This window comes from Festucalex cinctus, chromosome 13, assembly GCF_051991245.1.
Source record: "Festucalex cinctus isolate MCC-2025b chromosome 13, RoL_Fcin_1.0, whole genome shotgun sequence".
Taxonomy (NCBI): Eukaryota; Metazoa; Chordata; class Actinopteri; order Syngnathiformes; family Syngnathidae; genus Festucalex; species Festucalex cinctus.
This window is the reverse complement of record NC_135423.1, coordinates 5,779,620-5,797,442: the sequence shown is the minus strand read 5'-3', so window position 1 is coordinate 5,797,442 and position 17,823 is coordinate 5,779,620. Positions and strand designations below refer to the sequence as shown.

General features: G+C 41.5%; 1 protein-coding gene across 7 annotated transcripts; it reads right to left on the bottom strand.

Annotated features, from left to right (window-relative positions):
• Window positions 1-5: 5 nt before the first annotated feature.
• Window positions 6-16,655, bottom strand: taok1a (TAO kinase 1a). 7 transcript variants are annotated; one of them, XM_077541040.1, is made up of 20 exons: window positions 16,016-16,655; window positions 12,847-13,103; window positions 10,657-10,728; window positions 10,470-10,571; window positions 10,347-10,392; window positions 10,137-10,233; window positions 9,909-10,022; window positions 9,736-9,827; window positions 9,572-9,665; window positions 9,405-9,486; window positions 9,173-9,340; window positions 8,879-9,082; window positions 8,556-8,681; window positions 7,836-8,072; window positions 7,620-7,748; window positions 6,964-7,167; window positions 6,368-6,607; window positions 5,288-5,500; window positions 4,638-4,820; window positions 6-3,943 (listed from the first exon to the last, which is right to left on the bottom strand). In XM_077541040.1, the coding sequence occupies exons 2-20, from the start codon at window positions 12,976-12,978 to the stop codon at window positions 3,422-3,424; spliced, it is 3,057 nt and encodes a 1,018-aa protein (XP_077397166.1). In that variant the 5' UTR covers window positions 12,979-13,103; window positions 16,016-16,655; the 3' UTR covers window positions 6-3,421. The 7 variants fall into 7 exon arrangements, with proteins under 7 accessions (XP_077397166.1, XP_077397160.1, XP_077397162.1 ...); XM_077541034.1 differs by having other exon boundaries at window positions 8,556-8,684; window positions 16,016-16,654; XM_077541036.1 differs by having other exon boundaries at window positions 8,556-8,684; window positions 16,141-16,654.
• Between the last annotated feature and the right edge of the window lie 1,168 nt (window positions 16,656-17,823).

The following is a 17,823-nucleotide window of genomic DNA, read 5'->3' as shown; positions in this document are numbered from 1 at the left end:
AGCACTCCGTTTATACTAAAATTACTTTTATTACAGCTGATTTTTTTCAATAGTCCCTCTGCCAACACAATGGTACATTATAATACAAACAAAATAGATTTTGATTCTATTCTTATTCTGTTTAAAATTTTTTAATATAATACCATTTGAATCAATTTAAGTATTTGAGCATCTCGTTATGTGTAGCATCTTCATAAACTCTCAAGACCATCTATACAATTTAATACAGGTTACAAGTTGGAGTGGTAATGTGCCAACAAAAATAAAAATACTGACATCTTCAAAAGAAATGCAATCTCTTATCACTGAAGCATTTGTGTTTGTTGGCCTGTTTCAGATGTGACAGCCCATGATCACTGAGGAGGGGATGGGAGGGGGGTTATTCCGGGTTTTGGCAACTATGGAACAGTGTTTGGCCCACAGAAAAGACGTCTGCCTGCTCTGTATGTTGCCTCATTCAGAATCCTGCATTCGCGTTCAGTCAGTCAGTAAGACGCCACACACACAAAAAAAGAAAGAAAAAAAAAAAAAGAGAAAAAAAAATCCAGGTTGGTGGACCGATGGGCCATTTACAACCATCCAATCACACACAAAACACTGACAAAAGCAAAAACAAAAGTGTGAAGGTTGGTATGGGAGGGGTGAGGTTCTGCTGGCAAAAAAAAAAAAAAAAATCAAACTCTTGGCTTTTGATGTGAGCAAGGAGCAATATGTTCCTATTTTTCTTCACTGATACAGGTGATAGTGATTGAGTCTTTGGGATGAGGGCACAGTAACATGATGGACTTGCTATATTCATATATGCCAAGTATAAAGCCTACTTTGTTGGCTTACATTGGCAGTATATCATTTTTAATGTGTATATAGTGAAACCTCTAAAGTCGAATGCAAATTGATGTATCGAGTGGTTCACTTCTCTCTAAACTTTATATGACAGAATGGTAACATGGTAGTTAAATTGCTTGAGTGTACAGCAGTTTTTTTGTTGTTGTTGTTGTACTAGAATAAATTTTGAATATATTTTCTTCTCCTGGCGTCCTGAAGGTTGTAACCAAAAAAAATAACTAAGTACTTCTGCAGTTACAGCTTTTATAACGTTTACAGAACACATTCATTCACTTGACATGATTTCCAATAGTAAACAATATTTTGAAATTAGAACTTTTCCGTCAATTGGATTGTTCAACTTTGGAGGTTCCATATTACACAAACGCAAGGTGTCAAACTCAAGGCCCTGGCGGGCCAGATGCAATTTGGTGTGGTGTGGCCCACTAGCGCAAATAGTGTTTTTATTTTGGCACAAAGTATGTACACAAATGGTCAATTTATTTCCCTTACTTTTAATATTGTTTTTTTTTAACCAAAACTCCGCAATACAAATTGGACAAAAATTGTATCGATTCCTTTGAAATCAGATGTCATGAAATATTGTGGTATGCAAAACCAAAGAATTGCAGGGGCCATTGAGCCTGTAAATTTATATAATTTTCACAGTCGTAATGGCTCACTGAGAAACCCTATCGGTGTTGAAGAAACGAGTGTTTGATACACCGATTATCAAATTCTCCAATTTACAATGAATGAAGAGGTCTGTAGTTTTCATCGTGGTTCCACTGACATAAAAAAAAAAAAAAAAAATGTAATATGGAAAATTGCACTATTATTTGGTTACAGTCAATGACAGAATAAAAATAAATGTAATATGGAAAATTGCACTATTGTTTTTTTAAATAATTCATTTACATTTTCTTCCATACAACTTTTTCAGATCTTTCAAGTTTTGATGCGGTCTCTGCAAAATGCTGAGCGTCAATTCGCTTTTAAATTCCTACACGTTCCCCAGGTTGTCACCGTTTACATGCAGACCGAAAGCTAGCATGACTAAAAACATATATTTAATAAGTGGGCAAAAGAAATTTAACACTCAACACTTTAGTTAGAGGTTTAAGATTTTGTCCCTCAGTGTACTTACGATGAGAATTAGACCTCTCCATTCCTTCTAAGAAAATATACTTTTAAATACAAATTTTGCACACTAACTACGATGTGGCCAACAACAAAGACAGAGTTTGACCCCGCCCCCTTTAAAGATTCCGTCTCGCAATGCAGGCCGCTCCCATAGCGCGTAAATTCAATGGCCAAGTGCTCAATGCCACATTTGTTCATATTCTAACTTGCGTGGTGTTTCACAAACGCATGCTCAATTCAGTCCCGACATGTTCTTAAATGTAGCAGCACCTCTACGTTGTGGCTCCCAGCCTGCTGTCATGGTCATGGCTATTACCTGCTCGCAAAACAAAACCATAACTCCAATGGCTCCACATATTCAGCTAAAGTGGGTTTCAACTCACGCAGCGGGCTTGCCGTGTACTGCACCCGGACTCATCTCGACAACACCCATCTGCCAGGTGCTTCAACTATTACCTTTTTAAAAAAAAAAAAAAAAAAAAAAAAAAAAGAAAAGAAAAAAAGTCTTGCATTCATCATAAAGTGCTTTGAAAAGGCAGCAGTTTTGTCTATATATATATATAAAAAAGGCACTGATAAAAATCAAAATATCTGATTTTGATTGTTTTTGAAGGCAAGCGTGTCACCGTGGACACTGATATGTCACCACATCATCTCTAAAAGGACTACTAATTTAATAATAATAATAATAATCATAAAAATTTACATGTTCCTCTCCACTTCTCACAGTTTATAAGACTACTCGGCACATCACCACTGCGTATACATCTGCATATATTTGGGACTTGTGGAAAAATTTAACTTCTGAAACGAGCACTCACATCGTGCTAACATTTAGACCAGGCGGTCTCACGTTTAAACATGTGGGCTGTCTGTTTTAACATCACCAAAAAGACATTTAACTGGAGGGGTTTCTTTGACATGAACCCCGTGTTATGCACATGACGATACTGGCCCATTGGGGATTTTAGCCACATAATTCAGATTTAAGACCTACGTTTTCATTCAAACAAGCTGAAAAGGCACCGTCGTCAAGCTCGTGAAAAATGCTTATTTTGGATTAAATCCCGATGGCCATCGCAGCAGGCTGGCATCACAACACGCGTCGAACCATATTCAGTATCGGGCCAAGGGGGAATTCGGTATTCGGCCATATATTATTGTTTGTGTTTGATTGGAAGGCTTTCAACAGTGTTGTCATGTGCAAAATTGGAGCAAGAGCTGTGAATGACAATATGCTAAAAGAAAAAAAAAGGTATCAGTAAAAATGTGCTCAAGTAGCAAACCTCAAGAATCTGTATGCTTGCTGTGAGGGGAGGAGGGGCTGCGGCTATTTGCAGCCCATTTGACCTGAGCAACATTGATTCAACCACACATCCACGTGTGGGTGCGCACAGTAGAAGACAACTTTTGCCGCTGTGTTTCGTCGGACTTGACGCGTGCGCCGGCTGGCTTATGTGTAGGACAGGTGCGACCCGTTGGATATTTGCGAGGTGACGCTGGTACTCCTGCTCATGCCCTGCTCGCCGTGGCCTCCGGGCGGTGTCCTCCCCATGACCTGAGCGCTATTCTGCGAGACGAGGGACGCGGCTGACGGGTGGCCCCACGGCTGCGGAGCCCCGCCTCCTTGAGCCCAGCTTTGCGGCCCGCCGGGACTGGCATGATAGCGATGGCTGCCTTGGCGGCTCGACCCCGCCGCGCCCACGCTGCCGCCGCTCCAGTGTGACCCGTGAAAGCTCCCCGACGATGGAGACGGCTGCTGCGGCGGCTGCTGAAGATGGACGCCCCAACTTGCCGGCGATCCGGGAAAGCTGTGGCCGAGGGCCTCTGGGGAGACGTTGGATAGCACCATGTTGCTGAAGCCCAGGCGCATGCTCTCCGAATCGAACGCCTCCACCTCTCGCGCTTGGCGCTCCAGCAGGCTGCGGATTCGCTCCAAGCGCTCGTTCTGCAGGGACATCATCTCCTCCTCGATCTGAAAGGTAAAAGTGGTCAAAAACATCACACAAGGCTTTTCTCTAGACTTAGACTTGACTTTATTTAGAGTGGGACCAAATAGACTACGTTTTAGAGTAATATTTACTCTTGGAAGAGAGTCAAATAAAGGAATTGGAAAAATAAATAAATGTCACTCAAGGGTTGAGGAACAAAATCACGACCTCTGCCTCTCTCTTTAGAGACAGCTGATCTACTCATTGAGCCATGTGTTCGCCATATTGCTCGCGTCAGCTGGACTCTTCCTAACGCCAAGAGAACAAAACTAATGTTTTTGGTCTCCTCTTGGAGATAAGCAAACAGTAGGAGGGGCATAGCTCAGGTGGTAGTGTGGCAGTCTCCCAAGCTGAAGGTCGTGAGTTCGTTCCTCAACCCTTCAGTGACTTTTATTCTTTTCAATTCTTTATTTTACTCTCTTCCAAGTGTAAATATTACTCTTAAAAAAAAAAAAAGTCTATTTGGTACCACTCTGAACACAGTCAAATTTACTCTACATAATTTACTATTACTATACTATTTTGTATAGCTATAAACATAATAGTCAATGAACCCCCAGCAAAACCCACCTGTTTCATGTTTGTTTGTTTGTTTGTTTTTTGTGTGCAGTTATAACGTTATTCGCATCAAAGCTTACAGCCTCGCTGCACAGCGAAAAATTAACGGATAGAACGAACCTTTTGTTCCAGCAACGCTCTGCGTAGCGACACCCTCTGTTCCAGATCTTTCCTCTCGCGCTCGTGATGTGCATCCGTCTGCATCTTGATCTTGCTCTGATAGGCGTTCAGAAGCTCCAGCTCCTGCTGAAGCTGCATTCTAAGGCCCTGGCACTGGGACTCCTGGGTCTCATCCAGACGAAGCTGGAAGAGATTGAGAGAAGAAATCATTGTGTTATTATTGAAGACCAAAAATCCTGCATTTCCTCAAATAGTGTGCTCTTTTGTTTGTTTACTGCAGCGTACCAGGAAGCGTACTTATTTTATTTTATTTTTAACAAATGCAGTTTAATCAAGTGTGATAATACAGATTGTTGCGCTCCAAAACTTCCAAAATTTGCTTGTTTTTAAATTTGCATTTTTATCTGAAACCTTTAAGTAAATCAGTTACCAGTAGCCTTACATAATATTTGTACAAGTGAATTAACCTAAATGATTTAAAACGGCACTGACAGGGCACGTCTGGTAATAACGTCAACACATTCCCGCATCAAAAGTCTTAGTAGTGACTATGAGGCTTTATTAGCCAGTCAATATAGGAACTGAGTAAAATACATCAAACAAAGTGACATATCTAACACTTTTCATATTTACGGCATAGTTGAACACACCGCTTGAGTGGACAGCATCTCGTTGATGGAGTGGTCGTACTGCTCGGCCAAGATGGCCAGTTTGCGGTGCTGCTCCTGTTTCAGGCGCTTGAGCACAGCCTTGTGCTCCGACTTTGGTGTGGTGTCCAGCAGGTGATTCCTCAGCGCCTTGTACTGCCGGGTCTGGATCTTGCAGGTGTCCTGGAATTGCTTCTTGATCTGTAGCTCTTTGGACTGTCAAATTAGAATGCCTGTCAAAACCTCCCTTCATGATCTTAATATGTTCCCCCATCTGAATTAATGGAAATAGAATTAGTCTGTTCCTTTCCGATAACCAGGTTAGGTTTTTATGGGATTACTCCTAACTAGGGGTGTCAGATGGTTAACATTTTTAATCAGAATTAATCGCATAACTTCAAAAGTTAACTCACGATACAATAAATTCTTTTTTTCATTGTCTTTTTAAGATAAAAGTGGAAGAAAAATGTTAAACTAATAGAAAGATGTCTGCAACTTTTAGTCATTGATACACCAACTTCATAATTTGAGGTAAAATTAAAAAGATGTACTGTACTGTAAAAAAAAACGAGTATGATATTGATGTGTGTTGAGGTCGTTTTTCTGCCACTAGATGGCATAATTGTATTTGTACGACGATGACAGCTCAATGCATTTCTTTTCATATTAAGAGACATCTAATCTTTAAACATGAAGTAACTTGTGAAATTCTGCACATTTTTAAAATTGTAAAATACAACTTGACCCCAGTCTCCACCAATATATGCATTATTAATAAATTTATTACTGCTGAATTTTGACGTGTACGTGTTTGCTGCGTTGTGACTGGAATTTAGTTAGAGGCTTTCCAAGTAAGGGGCGAAAAGTGGCGTTAAAGGAATTTTAAATTAACTCAGAAATTAAAAACACTCATTTTGACACCCCTACTTATATAAATACATCAGCCACTATTATGAAGTAGAAGCACAAAAATAAATGCATAATTAGCATTTTTGCATTTATTGGCTTTGTGCTGCAAGCCAAAATTTCAGGTATGAGCAAGCTTCAGAGGAGCAGTAAGGCACACCATAGGCCACTTCTCACCTTGAGGCTCTTGGGTTGCTGGCGAACCTCCATAACGTGCTTACGTCTCAGCTCCCTCTCCCGCCTCTTGTTGTACTCCTGCTGGTTGGTGAGCTCCGTCTGGTGCTGCAGTCGGATGAGCTCGGCCCGCGTTCTCTGGATGGTGTTGAGCTGGCGGAACTCCAGCTCTTGCATGGATTCGTGGTGCCGCAGGAGCATGGCGTGTTCCAGGTCCTTCTGGGTCTGACGTTTGTTCAGCTCCTGGTTGCGGGTGTCAAAGGAGAGAATCACTGCAGATGCAAATCCCATACAAACCAGGATTTTTTTTTTCTGCGTAGAAAATTTCAAGGGGGCCCACCTCTGCTTTTCTTCCAATCACCAGTTTAAAAAAAAAAAAAAAAAAAAAAATCCCCCTTCAAATGTTTGCTTTGTCCATTTAATTTTTAGGGAGAACACTGCAACTAACTTCGTATATATGTATTTTGTATTTTAGAATTATATAAAACTGTAAATAATAAAGTGCAAGTATTTGAGACAATCGGGCAGGTCATAAAATTTCTACAGTTTGTCAATTAATTAACCAATCAAGCATCAGTGTAATACAGGTAACCACTAACCTCGCGCACTAAATCCTGCTCGATGTTGTGGCGAGCGATCAAGATCCTCCGTTTGAACCTACGAGACTCCAACTCCAGATACTGCCTTTGTCTGCGCTGCAGGTTTGCCTCTTCTTCGGCTTGGAAGTGCTGGAAGTTTTCCTTTTGCTTGGATAACCATTCCTGTTTTTCCTTCTTGGGTGTTGACTGGTTTTCATTCAGTTCCTATGAGAGGAAAACCACATTGCAGGTGACCAACGTAGCAGGCTACGTGGCGTTGATAGATTTGTATGCTTTTCAAGGTACAGGGAGGTCCTTGTTTTAGAGTTGAGTTTTCCTATGATGGTAGCACAAGCCACCATTAATATATCACTAACCCTGTAGTTAAGTCATAATTATAGTAAATATTGGTATGAAAAATACTTCTCTTGTGCCACATTAAAACAAATTTTTACAGTGCTGCGCAAACTAGTTCATTGCATGCCTTTTCATAACCTAAAATGTTATAATAATAGTAAATATTTGTATGGAAAACATTTCCTGGTCATACTTGTAAATTAAAATATGAAACAAGCATGTTGCCTTGGTGTGCCATGTGATCACATATTCTAACAGCATTGCAAAATTCTTACTTCGTGTCGTTTGTAATCTTGAAAAGTTCTGTTAGCATTCACTACCTCTTTCAGTTGTTCCTTGCGCAGTTTGTACTCCCGCTTCTGTGATTCGAGGAAGCTGTTGAGTTCCTTCTTTTGCTGGCTCTGGATGTGTTGATGGAATTTCTTCTCGTCGTTGCTGAACGTTTTTGTCTGTTCAAAGACAAAACGCATGAGGACCATTATGTGGCAAGAAACAAATACAAAGAGAGAACCGACACGGTTAAAAAAAAAGCATACATCCTTCTCCATGGACACTTGGTGCTTCTTGATCAGCTTCTCCATCTCTTGTGCAAAGCTGTTCCTCTGGTTCTCCAACTCCTTATCCAAGCGGAGGCGGTGCTCGTCCATCTCCGCCTTAAGCTTGTTCTCGAGGGCCATCAGCTGTTTCTGGTGCTGCCGCCGCATGCGTTTGTACCCCAAGATCTGCTCCCTTAATTCAGAGTCCTGCTCATGCTCCTTAATCTGCCGAGTGAGCTGGTGAACATGGACGGATAGGACGAACATTTAATTGTTTAAATTGATAAGGTTAATAGTAGCATGAGGACGAGGAATGGAAAAACATGTAGGACAAAAATCCAGCCATTATCATCCATCTCAAGGGGCGGCCATTTTGCCACTTGCTGTCGACTGAAGATGAGGTCAATATTGGTCAGGTCTCAGGTAACAACCAATCACAGATCAACTTCAGAAAACAGGTGAGCTGTGATTGGTCGTTTCCTGAGCAACTGTGATGTCATCTTCAGTCAACAGCAAGTGGCAAAAAAAAGCTGCATTTTGCTTCATAATTCACTTTCCACAAATGTAATAATAATCAGAAGGTCATGTTTAGACTAGTGAGGTCACATATAACATATTGTCAAGAAATATTTAAGGTTGACTTCAACTTTAAAGATATCAATAGCTCAAACAGCTTTCCATAGTTCTACTGACTAAAAACAACACAATAAAGGTCATTACCACTGAGGCTGTGCGTATTGTCGCAAAGTGTTCACGGTTCCGTTTCGGCCGCGGGGCGTTGGCGGGCTGTGACTGAGGCTCAGTTGACCGAACATGGGGTTCTGAATCTTTGTTGTGTGCACCTTTCTCCTGAAAGACAAGCAAGACAATCATTCGGATGACACTTATGACAGCTGTCATAAAAACAGCTACCAAGCTAGGTCAGTGCTTCCCAACTTTTTTTTTTGAGCAAGGCATATTAGACATTATAAAAATAACAGCACACAACATTATACACGAGTTTCAATACGGTACAATCACCAAAGCAGCAAGACTTGTCTTACCGGTTTGACATGTATGACGGAGCTGTTGGACATGACAGTGTGGTCCCCCTCCATGTCCACCTCGTTTTTGTCATCGCCACCAACATCCGTCAGGCTGTTGACAGAGCTGCTTTGGGAGCTGGCGCTGATGGACATACTAGGAATGGACTGGTTGCTCCCCACACTGTTTACTGTTCCCGTTCTGCCCACGCTGTGTTCTGGCTCCTAAAAATAGCACCACGTGTATGGTGTCAAAAACAAATGCTCTATATATTACAATGACAACAATTGAAAAGGATGCAAAGCTTAACGGACCTCCTCCTCGTCCGGAACTTCAGTGGTGGGACCGTTGTGAGCTTCGTGAAACAAGATCTTCTTCATTTTGCGATACTGCAAATTGTCCAGCTCTCGCACTGCATCCTTTGTCCGATTTATTAGGTCTATCAGAACTGATTCGGGCCGTTCACGCTGGACAAACGCATGCTAAAGAAAGAAAACACTGGGTTAACATTTCGGAATGATTATTATTCCCTTTATTAGTGCTGACCTTTAAGAGCTCCTCAGAGGTTGGCCTATCTTGGGGACATTTCTGAAGGCAAGAATCTACAAAGTTTCTGAAATAATCCGTCCTAAAATGAGGGAATACAAGACATAGTCACTTTTCTGGTATTATGGAGGGGACAAACCTGGAACAGGAATGCAACTGCAACTCACCATTCACTGGACTGCAGCACTGGGCTCTCATTCTGTGCTATGTGATATAAGGCACTCATTGCGTTCATATTGAACAGTGGAGGCTTCCTCTCAGCTACAAACCAGACACACATGTCAGGCTAAGAAAGAAGACCTTTGAAAGTTTAAATATTCAATGACTTTACCCAATTCAATGCAGGTTATTCCCAAAGACCAGATGTCCACCTTGCCATCATACTGGCCCTCATCCATAGCCAGTATCACCTCTGGGGCCATCCTATAGCACACAAAAGCACATCAACGATGACTGCTTTTACAAAATGTGTGTGGTGTTCAACGCTCACATTATTCAGCATACCAATATGGCGTCCCAACAAAGGAGTTGGCAGGGCAGGCGATGGAGGCCGAGCCGAAATCAGCGAGTTTCACCTGGCCTGGCTCTGTCAGCAAGATGTTTCCTGCCTTGATATCTCTGTCAAACACACACGAGTGGAAAGGGAGGGGGTGAGGGGAGGGAGATGATAACAACTCAGAAGACAGAAGGCCCGAGGCCATCGCCGCTTGCAACATGCTCCTGAACACTCACCGGTGAATCATGTTGTGGGAGTGAAGATAGGCCAAACCTTGAAGAGCACCATGGGTAATTGCAGCAATTTCAACCTCTTGTAGAGGTTTCTTGTGCACTGGAGAACGTAAAGAAAACAACCGGTAGAGTTGTAAATCCAGGAAGGGGGGGGGGAAACAAAAACAAAAAAAAGTCTGGGATTTATGTGAAAATTGCTCAACTTGGACTCACCCTCTAACAGATCTGAAGCAGAGCCTAGACAATACTCCATCACCAACTGTAATAGGTCAAAAAGTGTATTTACTGTTTCATCAAAAGCATTCATGACTCCGCACTTCACATTCTGTTTCTTACCCAAGCCGTGTGCTCTCGCAGGTAGCATCCTTTGTACTCTATGCTGTTTGGGTGTTGTATTCTCTGCAGGAATTTCACCTCCTTGATTATGTCTTGCCATTTCTGAGCAGAGTGCAGAAGAAAGATACGTCAGATGGCAAACCAAAAGCCACATAATGACTGCAGTAAAACAACTGGGGAGTCGTACCTCACTGGACTGCTTTCCACTGTAGGACATCTTCTTGATTGCCACCACCTCACTTGTTCGCACATCCTGTGCCTGAATTGACAATGCACAAAGGATATTGATCATCCCCATGAATAGTAAACCTTTGCCAGAATGTTAATGCAAGTACTTTATATACTTCTTATTCCATGTCTCTACAGCATTCTATATTAGTATACCTAATTTTGCAACGAGTAAGTATCTATTGGGCTTGAATTTGCATAAGACAACATTAATCTTTTGCTTGTTACACTAATTCCTTTTTCACGATTTGAAATAGCTCCCAGGTGTCCTAATAAAGACGTCTTGCACAAATCACCCTAAGAATCAAGCATACTTTGTACAGCATGGAAATGAACGCAAACACCCATAAACACAGAAAAGTATTGATTGTATTTCGTTCCTTGCGCTCCCTTGCCTCATGACTACCTCTCGCCACCGATAACTGCTCTGACAGCCCGCTGGCAGTAGATGTGAGGACCAAAAAAAAAGGAAAAAGAAAAAAAAAGAAAAAAAAAATCACACTTGCCTGGTCTTCATTTTTCGTACACAATTTCCACAATAACCACATTACTATATTCACACTCCACCGCTGCTTAGCGATGGAACACGCTAGGCTAAGCTAAGCTAGTTCAAGTGCACAGAGACAAGTTTAGCCGGGCACAACGATTTAGTGGAAGAAGCTTTGCTCCCGTTAAGTAGTATTGGGACATACTGTGATGAGGCTTAAGCTTGTTCAGTGCTAGTTTTACACCAAACCGTAAACGGCACTTTGCACAACGAAGCAAGCAGTCACACAAGCGTCATTTGCAAATTAAATACATTACAGTAAACTTGCTCTTGCAAGATGAATTCTCGCGGTATTTGTGAGTTGACAAACTGAGGAGAATACATCTTGTACCGCTCCCGCAGATAACCGTCGTTCCGGACTGGCTGGGGGTTCGGACCAATCAAAGAGTGACATTGTGTTTGGGGGCGGGATAAGCAAATGTGACGAAACCAGGAAGCCAGCGTCGATGCAGGGGCAAACAAACAAACCCAACATAGACGAATGGACCCTACAATTAATTCTGTTCTTGCAGAATTACTCACAGTTTCCTTGTTGAATGTTGAACAGAGAGAGGAGCTTTGTGCATTACTAGCTGGTAAGATGTTCGTGCTTTTCCCCACTTCGACAAGAACGAACACGAAATTTTCACCCGTGGCCGTGATTGGTTAAAACAACGTGTACGATGCCGAATTGTCCAATCAACTCGAATTATTCTACAGAATGTCCCACCTTTTCCCGACAAAATTACTGTGGCATACCAGATGGATATGTAATATCCATCTTACATATCCATCTTGCTATTGCCAGGTTAACATTACAGCGTGTAGTCTACAAACCCCCTTAGGGTGCGTTCTAACTAGTGATGGTAAGATATAGTACATTGGCTAATAGGGGTGTTAAAAAAAATCGATTCGGCGATATATCGCGATACTACATCGCGCGATTCTCGAATCGATTCAATAATAGGCAAAATCGATTTGATTTTTTTTTTTTTTTTAGGATTCACACCTTAAGCATGGAAGAATGTTATATGAACGGAACATTAAGCCTTAATATTTTATTTTAATGCTGTTTAAACATGAAACAGATTACAACCTCTATAAGACTGAAATTTCAGATAAATAAATAATACATTTTCATATAAATCTTACACTCTACAAGCTTACTGATTAGTATATTCTAAATTTGAATGAAAAAAAATCGCAACAATCGACTTATAAATTCGTATCGGGATTAATCGGTATCGAATCGAATCGTGACCTGTGAATCGTGATACGAATCGAATCGCCAGGTACGAGGCAATTCACACCCCTATTGGCTAATGATTAAAAAAATAAACGTTACCGCTTGTAATACGTTGGCCATCACGCATACACGTTCCCGTGTTCCCGCCTCCAAGCTTCGCCACCTCCGATTTGCCGTTATTACATAAAACTTTATTTTTGTCATTTTTTTTAGTTTAGTGTGTCCCTAAACTTTTCGCAAATTTCTAACTTAAGTGTGCCCCTCCTTGAAAATCTCCATTCCCCGGACTTAGACTTATTTGGGTGTTTCATTTCACACTTGATGTGTAGGCAAAAATTTCAGAGACCAACATGTTCACTTTACTAAAAAATACTCACAAAATAGACGGCCCCGAAGCTGCCATGTCCGATCTCGCGCAGGTCCGAGAAGAGCTTCTCCGGGTCTTCTTTGAAGAAGAGCTCCGCGATTTCGGGGTCCTTTAGGCTCCCCGTCCGACTGCTGTTGGGCATCGTGGGGATATGGTGGGGTGTGGGGGCGATGCCGCTGCCGCCAAACTATCTGGGTCTGCGACAGCGACTGAAAAGCCCCCACCGACGGCTCATCTGCAGGACAGTCGTATCATATGTGGTCACCACTGAAAGCAAAGAAAAATAACATCACAATTACATTTAAAAAATATATATATTAGCTGCAAAATTAAGTAAATATAATCAACAGGGGTAACACTAATAAGCTATATTAAATAGAGCAGCTAGTGTCTGTTAAAATTTTTAGGCATTTACAATTATTACGGGCATAGTGCATTAGAAATTAGGTAGACCACCATTATTATGGATCGGTTAAAAGCAATTCAGCGGCAGCATAAAGTAATATTTACAGTAAATGCTCAACTTATGCAATTCAGAGATTTTCAGGGGCGGGAGAATATATAGAAATCTCAAATCTTCAGAGGGTGGGAAGAATTATGTCTAGTTCGGGGTGGAGGACATCCTGGAGTAGCACAAGATAAGTTGGTTGCCATTGCGGCAACTCCAGTCATGAGATCAGGACGGCTGTGTCCTGAAAACTCTCACCTCACACCGCCGCCGCCATTGGTATGCGGACAGACCGATGTCACCCCCTGACAAAAAGTCCCGAGGTGACAGTACACTGCCTCACTTGTCAGATGCCCAACTGAAACAAAGCATTCCAATGATGGGACTTCTCGTCAAACCTGTACACTCCTAGAAAACACGTCCTCAAACATACCACAAGCTAGTGATTTTTGTATTGTCAAATGCCGGGGTCTTTACGGTTTAAAATAAATGAATCTTTGTAACCCGCTTTAGTTCTGGATAGGGAAAAAGAGCAATGTCAGAAAATAACTTCATGTTGGCTTGTGGGAAAATGTGGGTTTCTCTAGCGTGTTGTTTAAAATTACATACAGCCGGCGGTGTCAACGAGGTCAACACATCCTGTCATGTCAAAACTTTCATATAGTTAAAGCGGTGCTATTTATGCCGTCTCTTGCTACTGCCATACAGATGTAGAAAGTAAAAGATCATCGAAAAAGGCTTGCTTGGGCCAATGTGGCTCAGATGACCCGCTGCAAGCAGATGCGGAGCCGAGGCGGGAGTCACAAGACTTCTCTTTGCCCGCCTGGGAGAACCAGCGCCTGAGATCAAGCAATCATCTTTTTGTCTCCCAACACGAAACAAGTCACAAATCCACACAGATAGAGAAAGCCATGGCCCCGAATTAATGTGGGAATATTACGGAAAATTTACTTTTAAAGGTTTCTATACATAGTCAAGGTCTCTGTGAAATTAATCAACCATGTAAATTCTTATCTGCCTATTTCGGGGGAAAAAGTGCCTGTGAGAACGGCGTTCTGCTCTTCCACCTCACACAAATTAACTTAAAATGAATGGGCAGCAAATGACATGATCAGCTAAGGGGGCTGAAAAACAATCACTTGAAAAAAATGCAAATACATCACTTGGTGTTTGTGTTTTCATATATTCATGCACCACAAATCTCCCTTCATTATCTTGGGTGCTCACGTGTTTGCCACACTTCAGATTTACACTGTCGAACGAGGTAGAAGAAATGAAAATTGATAATTAGCCAGAGGTGGTCATTTGAATGAAAACCAGGATTGCCATTAGCCTGGCATTATGAAGGCTGTCTCACTAAATTGACAGCTCCACCCATAAAACTACTCTGTAATTTTCTAGAACTCGTAAAAGAAAGCATGCCACATACATGTTATTAAGACACCTGCTAACTGGTTTCCATTATTTAAAAAAAAACGCATAGTATCTCTCGTTTAAGTCCTAATTACCATGTAAGTGACTGTGCCTCCTAATTGCCATTGTTCCACAGAGCAATTGTCGTGGGGTGATTGAGCTTTGTTGCCGCAGTCCGTGACGGTATTCTCAGCCGACATGCGTGAATGAGGACTCATACCTTCACGCGCGACACCTTTTCGCACCGTAGCGCACACTTGTGCAAGAATGCGGCAGGACAAGACAACTGAGCTGGAGGGTTGGTATTCCCAATTTGTACCTTCGCCATGTGGCATTTCTCACCACTTCCTGTTCTTGGGGCTATAATGCAATTGGTGCTACAGAATCTATATTTGGGCTAAAAAGGAATTATAGTAGTGAGGTCAGGAATAAAACTAAAATGTGTCTTTCATGATCACGTGGAAACGGGCTGTTTTGAGCGGAGTAATGTCATGTCAGGTTTGCTCTTCATCGTTCATTTCAGAACAGGATATGATGATCTTGTGGTAGTATTCTATATATTATAGTAGTGTTGAGTCTTCAGTCCTTTGGTTAACGCTGATCAACTAGCAGAACATATATTTAGTAAACATATTATTAAACAGTTTCTTTAGCTCATGTCAAGTCATTTCCCTTTGGCACAATCTAAATATCAAAGGATCAAATACATTTTTTGTGAGTATATGAGCCTGTAACATATTCATCCACCCTTAAGATAAACCAGAGCCAACTATCTCTGGTAATTACACGTCAAAACATTCCTTACGACCCACATATGTCGCAGTTATTTTAGAGATACAGTACTGCTAACTCGGTAGACCAGCAATTATCGCCAGACAAACGAGATTACCTGCGGTTAGTAAATTAAACCCCCCCACCCGGTGTAGTTACAACACAAGTAGCTTTAGAGATTATCTTATCCATGTCACTTTTCTACGACAGTCTCCCGGGGAAATAAACACACTTTAGCCGTGTTCCAATGTGTTTCAAACGGTGTGGTTTGAGCAGATCCTTGGCTGAGTCGACTTCGGTAGCCAGCCCAGCGGTGGCTGTGATGTTAGCATCAAACTTGACGTTAGCAAGATTAAGTTACGTGTCATATGATGAAACAACCCCAACAATGCGCGTAATCTTCAAAACTGAGCGTATAGTTCGGCGTTTGTGAATCGAGGGGAATAACATTCACTTCGAGTCCGTTTAGTACAGATAAGGGGCATTTAGAGGCTGAGTTACGGGAATGTTTGCTACGTTAGCTTAGCCAAGTTAGCTCCGAACTCACCCTCCTGTGACAGGCCAGTTCTCCGGCGGTGCAGGAGAAATGTCGTCAAATTCAGAACACTTTACGAAAAAAACAAACCCTAAGTGTTCGTTCCTTTTTCATCCACTGGTCCCTGGCCGAATTACCGTGTCGGATTCTTGCGGTTCTCTACGCTGTCACTCGATGGCCACATGAAGACGACGGAGTTCATCTAGGTTAACGAAAAAAAAAAAAAAAGAAAAAAAAAAGAAGAAACCCAGAAAAGAGAATTCACACCCTTACAAGTGACTGTGGTTGCCAGAATGGTCGAATCCCACTCCCAGGCAAGTCAGGTCCAAAGATGGCTGCCTCCGCCGCCTCCCTTGTCGTCAAAAGAAAAAAAAAGAAAAAGAAAAAGAAAAAAAAGTTGAGGGCAATAACGTCAGTGAAGTTCAAAGGGCGCCCAAAACGGCCTTTTAAACGAGCCACTGTAGTATCCGCGGTGCGCTCGGGTTCGTCAGAAAAAGGCCGAGCACGTCAGCATGCTTAACTTCGACTTGGATGGACCAAACTCTGGGGCCGAGCGGGCAGCGTCCGCCTCGCTTCGACGCACTCGAGCAGTTCCGCCCTGTATGCTGCCTGTTGCACTCAACTCTCTCTGACCCACAAACACGAGGAGGTGGAGACATTCCAGGCCAATAACGCTTCATACACAAAATACAGCACAACTTCTTTTTTTTCCCCCCCAATATAAATACCACTCTTATCGACCCAGTTTTATCTATGTCGAGTGAAATCATTCTGGCCCTATTCCACTTCCGTTAAATACAAATTCCCCACTTTGTTAGTTATTTTACACCGAGGATGGAAGAATGTGCAGTTATGCAAAATTATATGTTCATCCAGTAGCAGACGTTGTATTTGTTGAATGACCTTCTGTACTACACTCACGTAGAAAAAAAGAGAGCGAGAGAAACACCCCTGCACACACATGAAAAACATCACACAGGTGGACTTTCTGTTAAGGATGTTCGATATCACTTGTACGTTAGATATGTGAAATTGTTCATTTCATTTGTTCATAAAATACATATTTTGTATTGAACGCGCAATAAAATAAGTGGTTTGGAAAAAAAATGGATGGATGGATGGATGGAGCGATGGAGGGATGAATGAATGAATGGATGTATGGATGAGAAAAGGAAAAAACAAAAAGCAAAAAAAATATATAAAAATATAAATAAATATATTTTTTTATCAATTTTTTTGTAAAAATATATGAAAAATCTCCGACTAGTGTAATCTTGTGTAAAAGCTTCGTCTGTATTAGCTCATGTTGGGCACAGATGAAGGAATTGTTAACTAATTTCATGCACCGCATCCTGTTCCGATAATGTCCCAGTATTTATTTTTATTTTTTTTTAGGAAAGACTGAAATAACGAATTATCTGATATTGCAGATGAGATAAGTACGATATTCCCTCTTATGGTCGTCCTAACTCTATCTGAGCAAAATATCTGGTTAAAAAAATAGAGTATTAAAACATATATTTAGTCGACAGGTCAGTAAAGGACGTTAGAGAACCATCGTCATAAGGATTCCTAAAAATGGTTATTATGCCTATGTCACAAATTTAAAAAGCAGGGTCCATTCATAATATAATGGTATCCAAAATGTATTCTGAACAACCTGACTAACCACAAATGGAAATAATGGTCTACCTTACAGTTTGTTGGTTCGATGTTCAAATGTAAGCTCTTATAATGTAAAAGTATATATCTAGCTATGGTCCTACACCACTGCAAACTCCCTATAGAAATATCGTACAATACTTCTCCGTAAATAAATT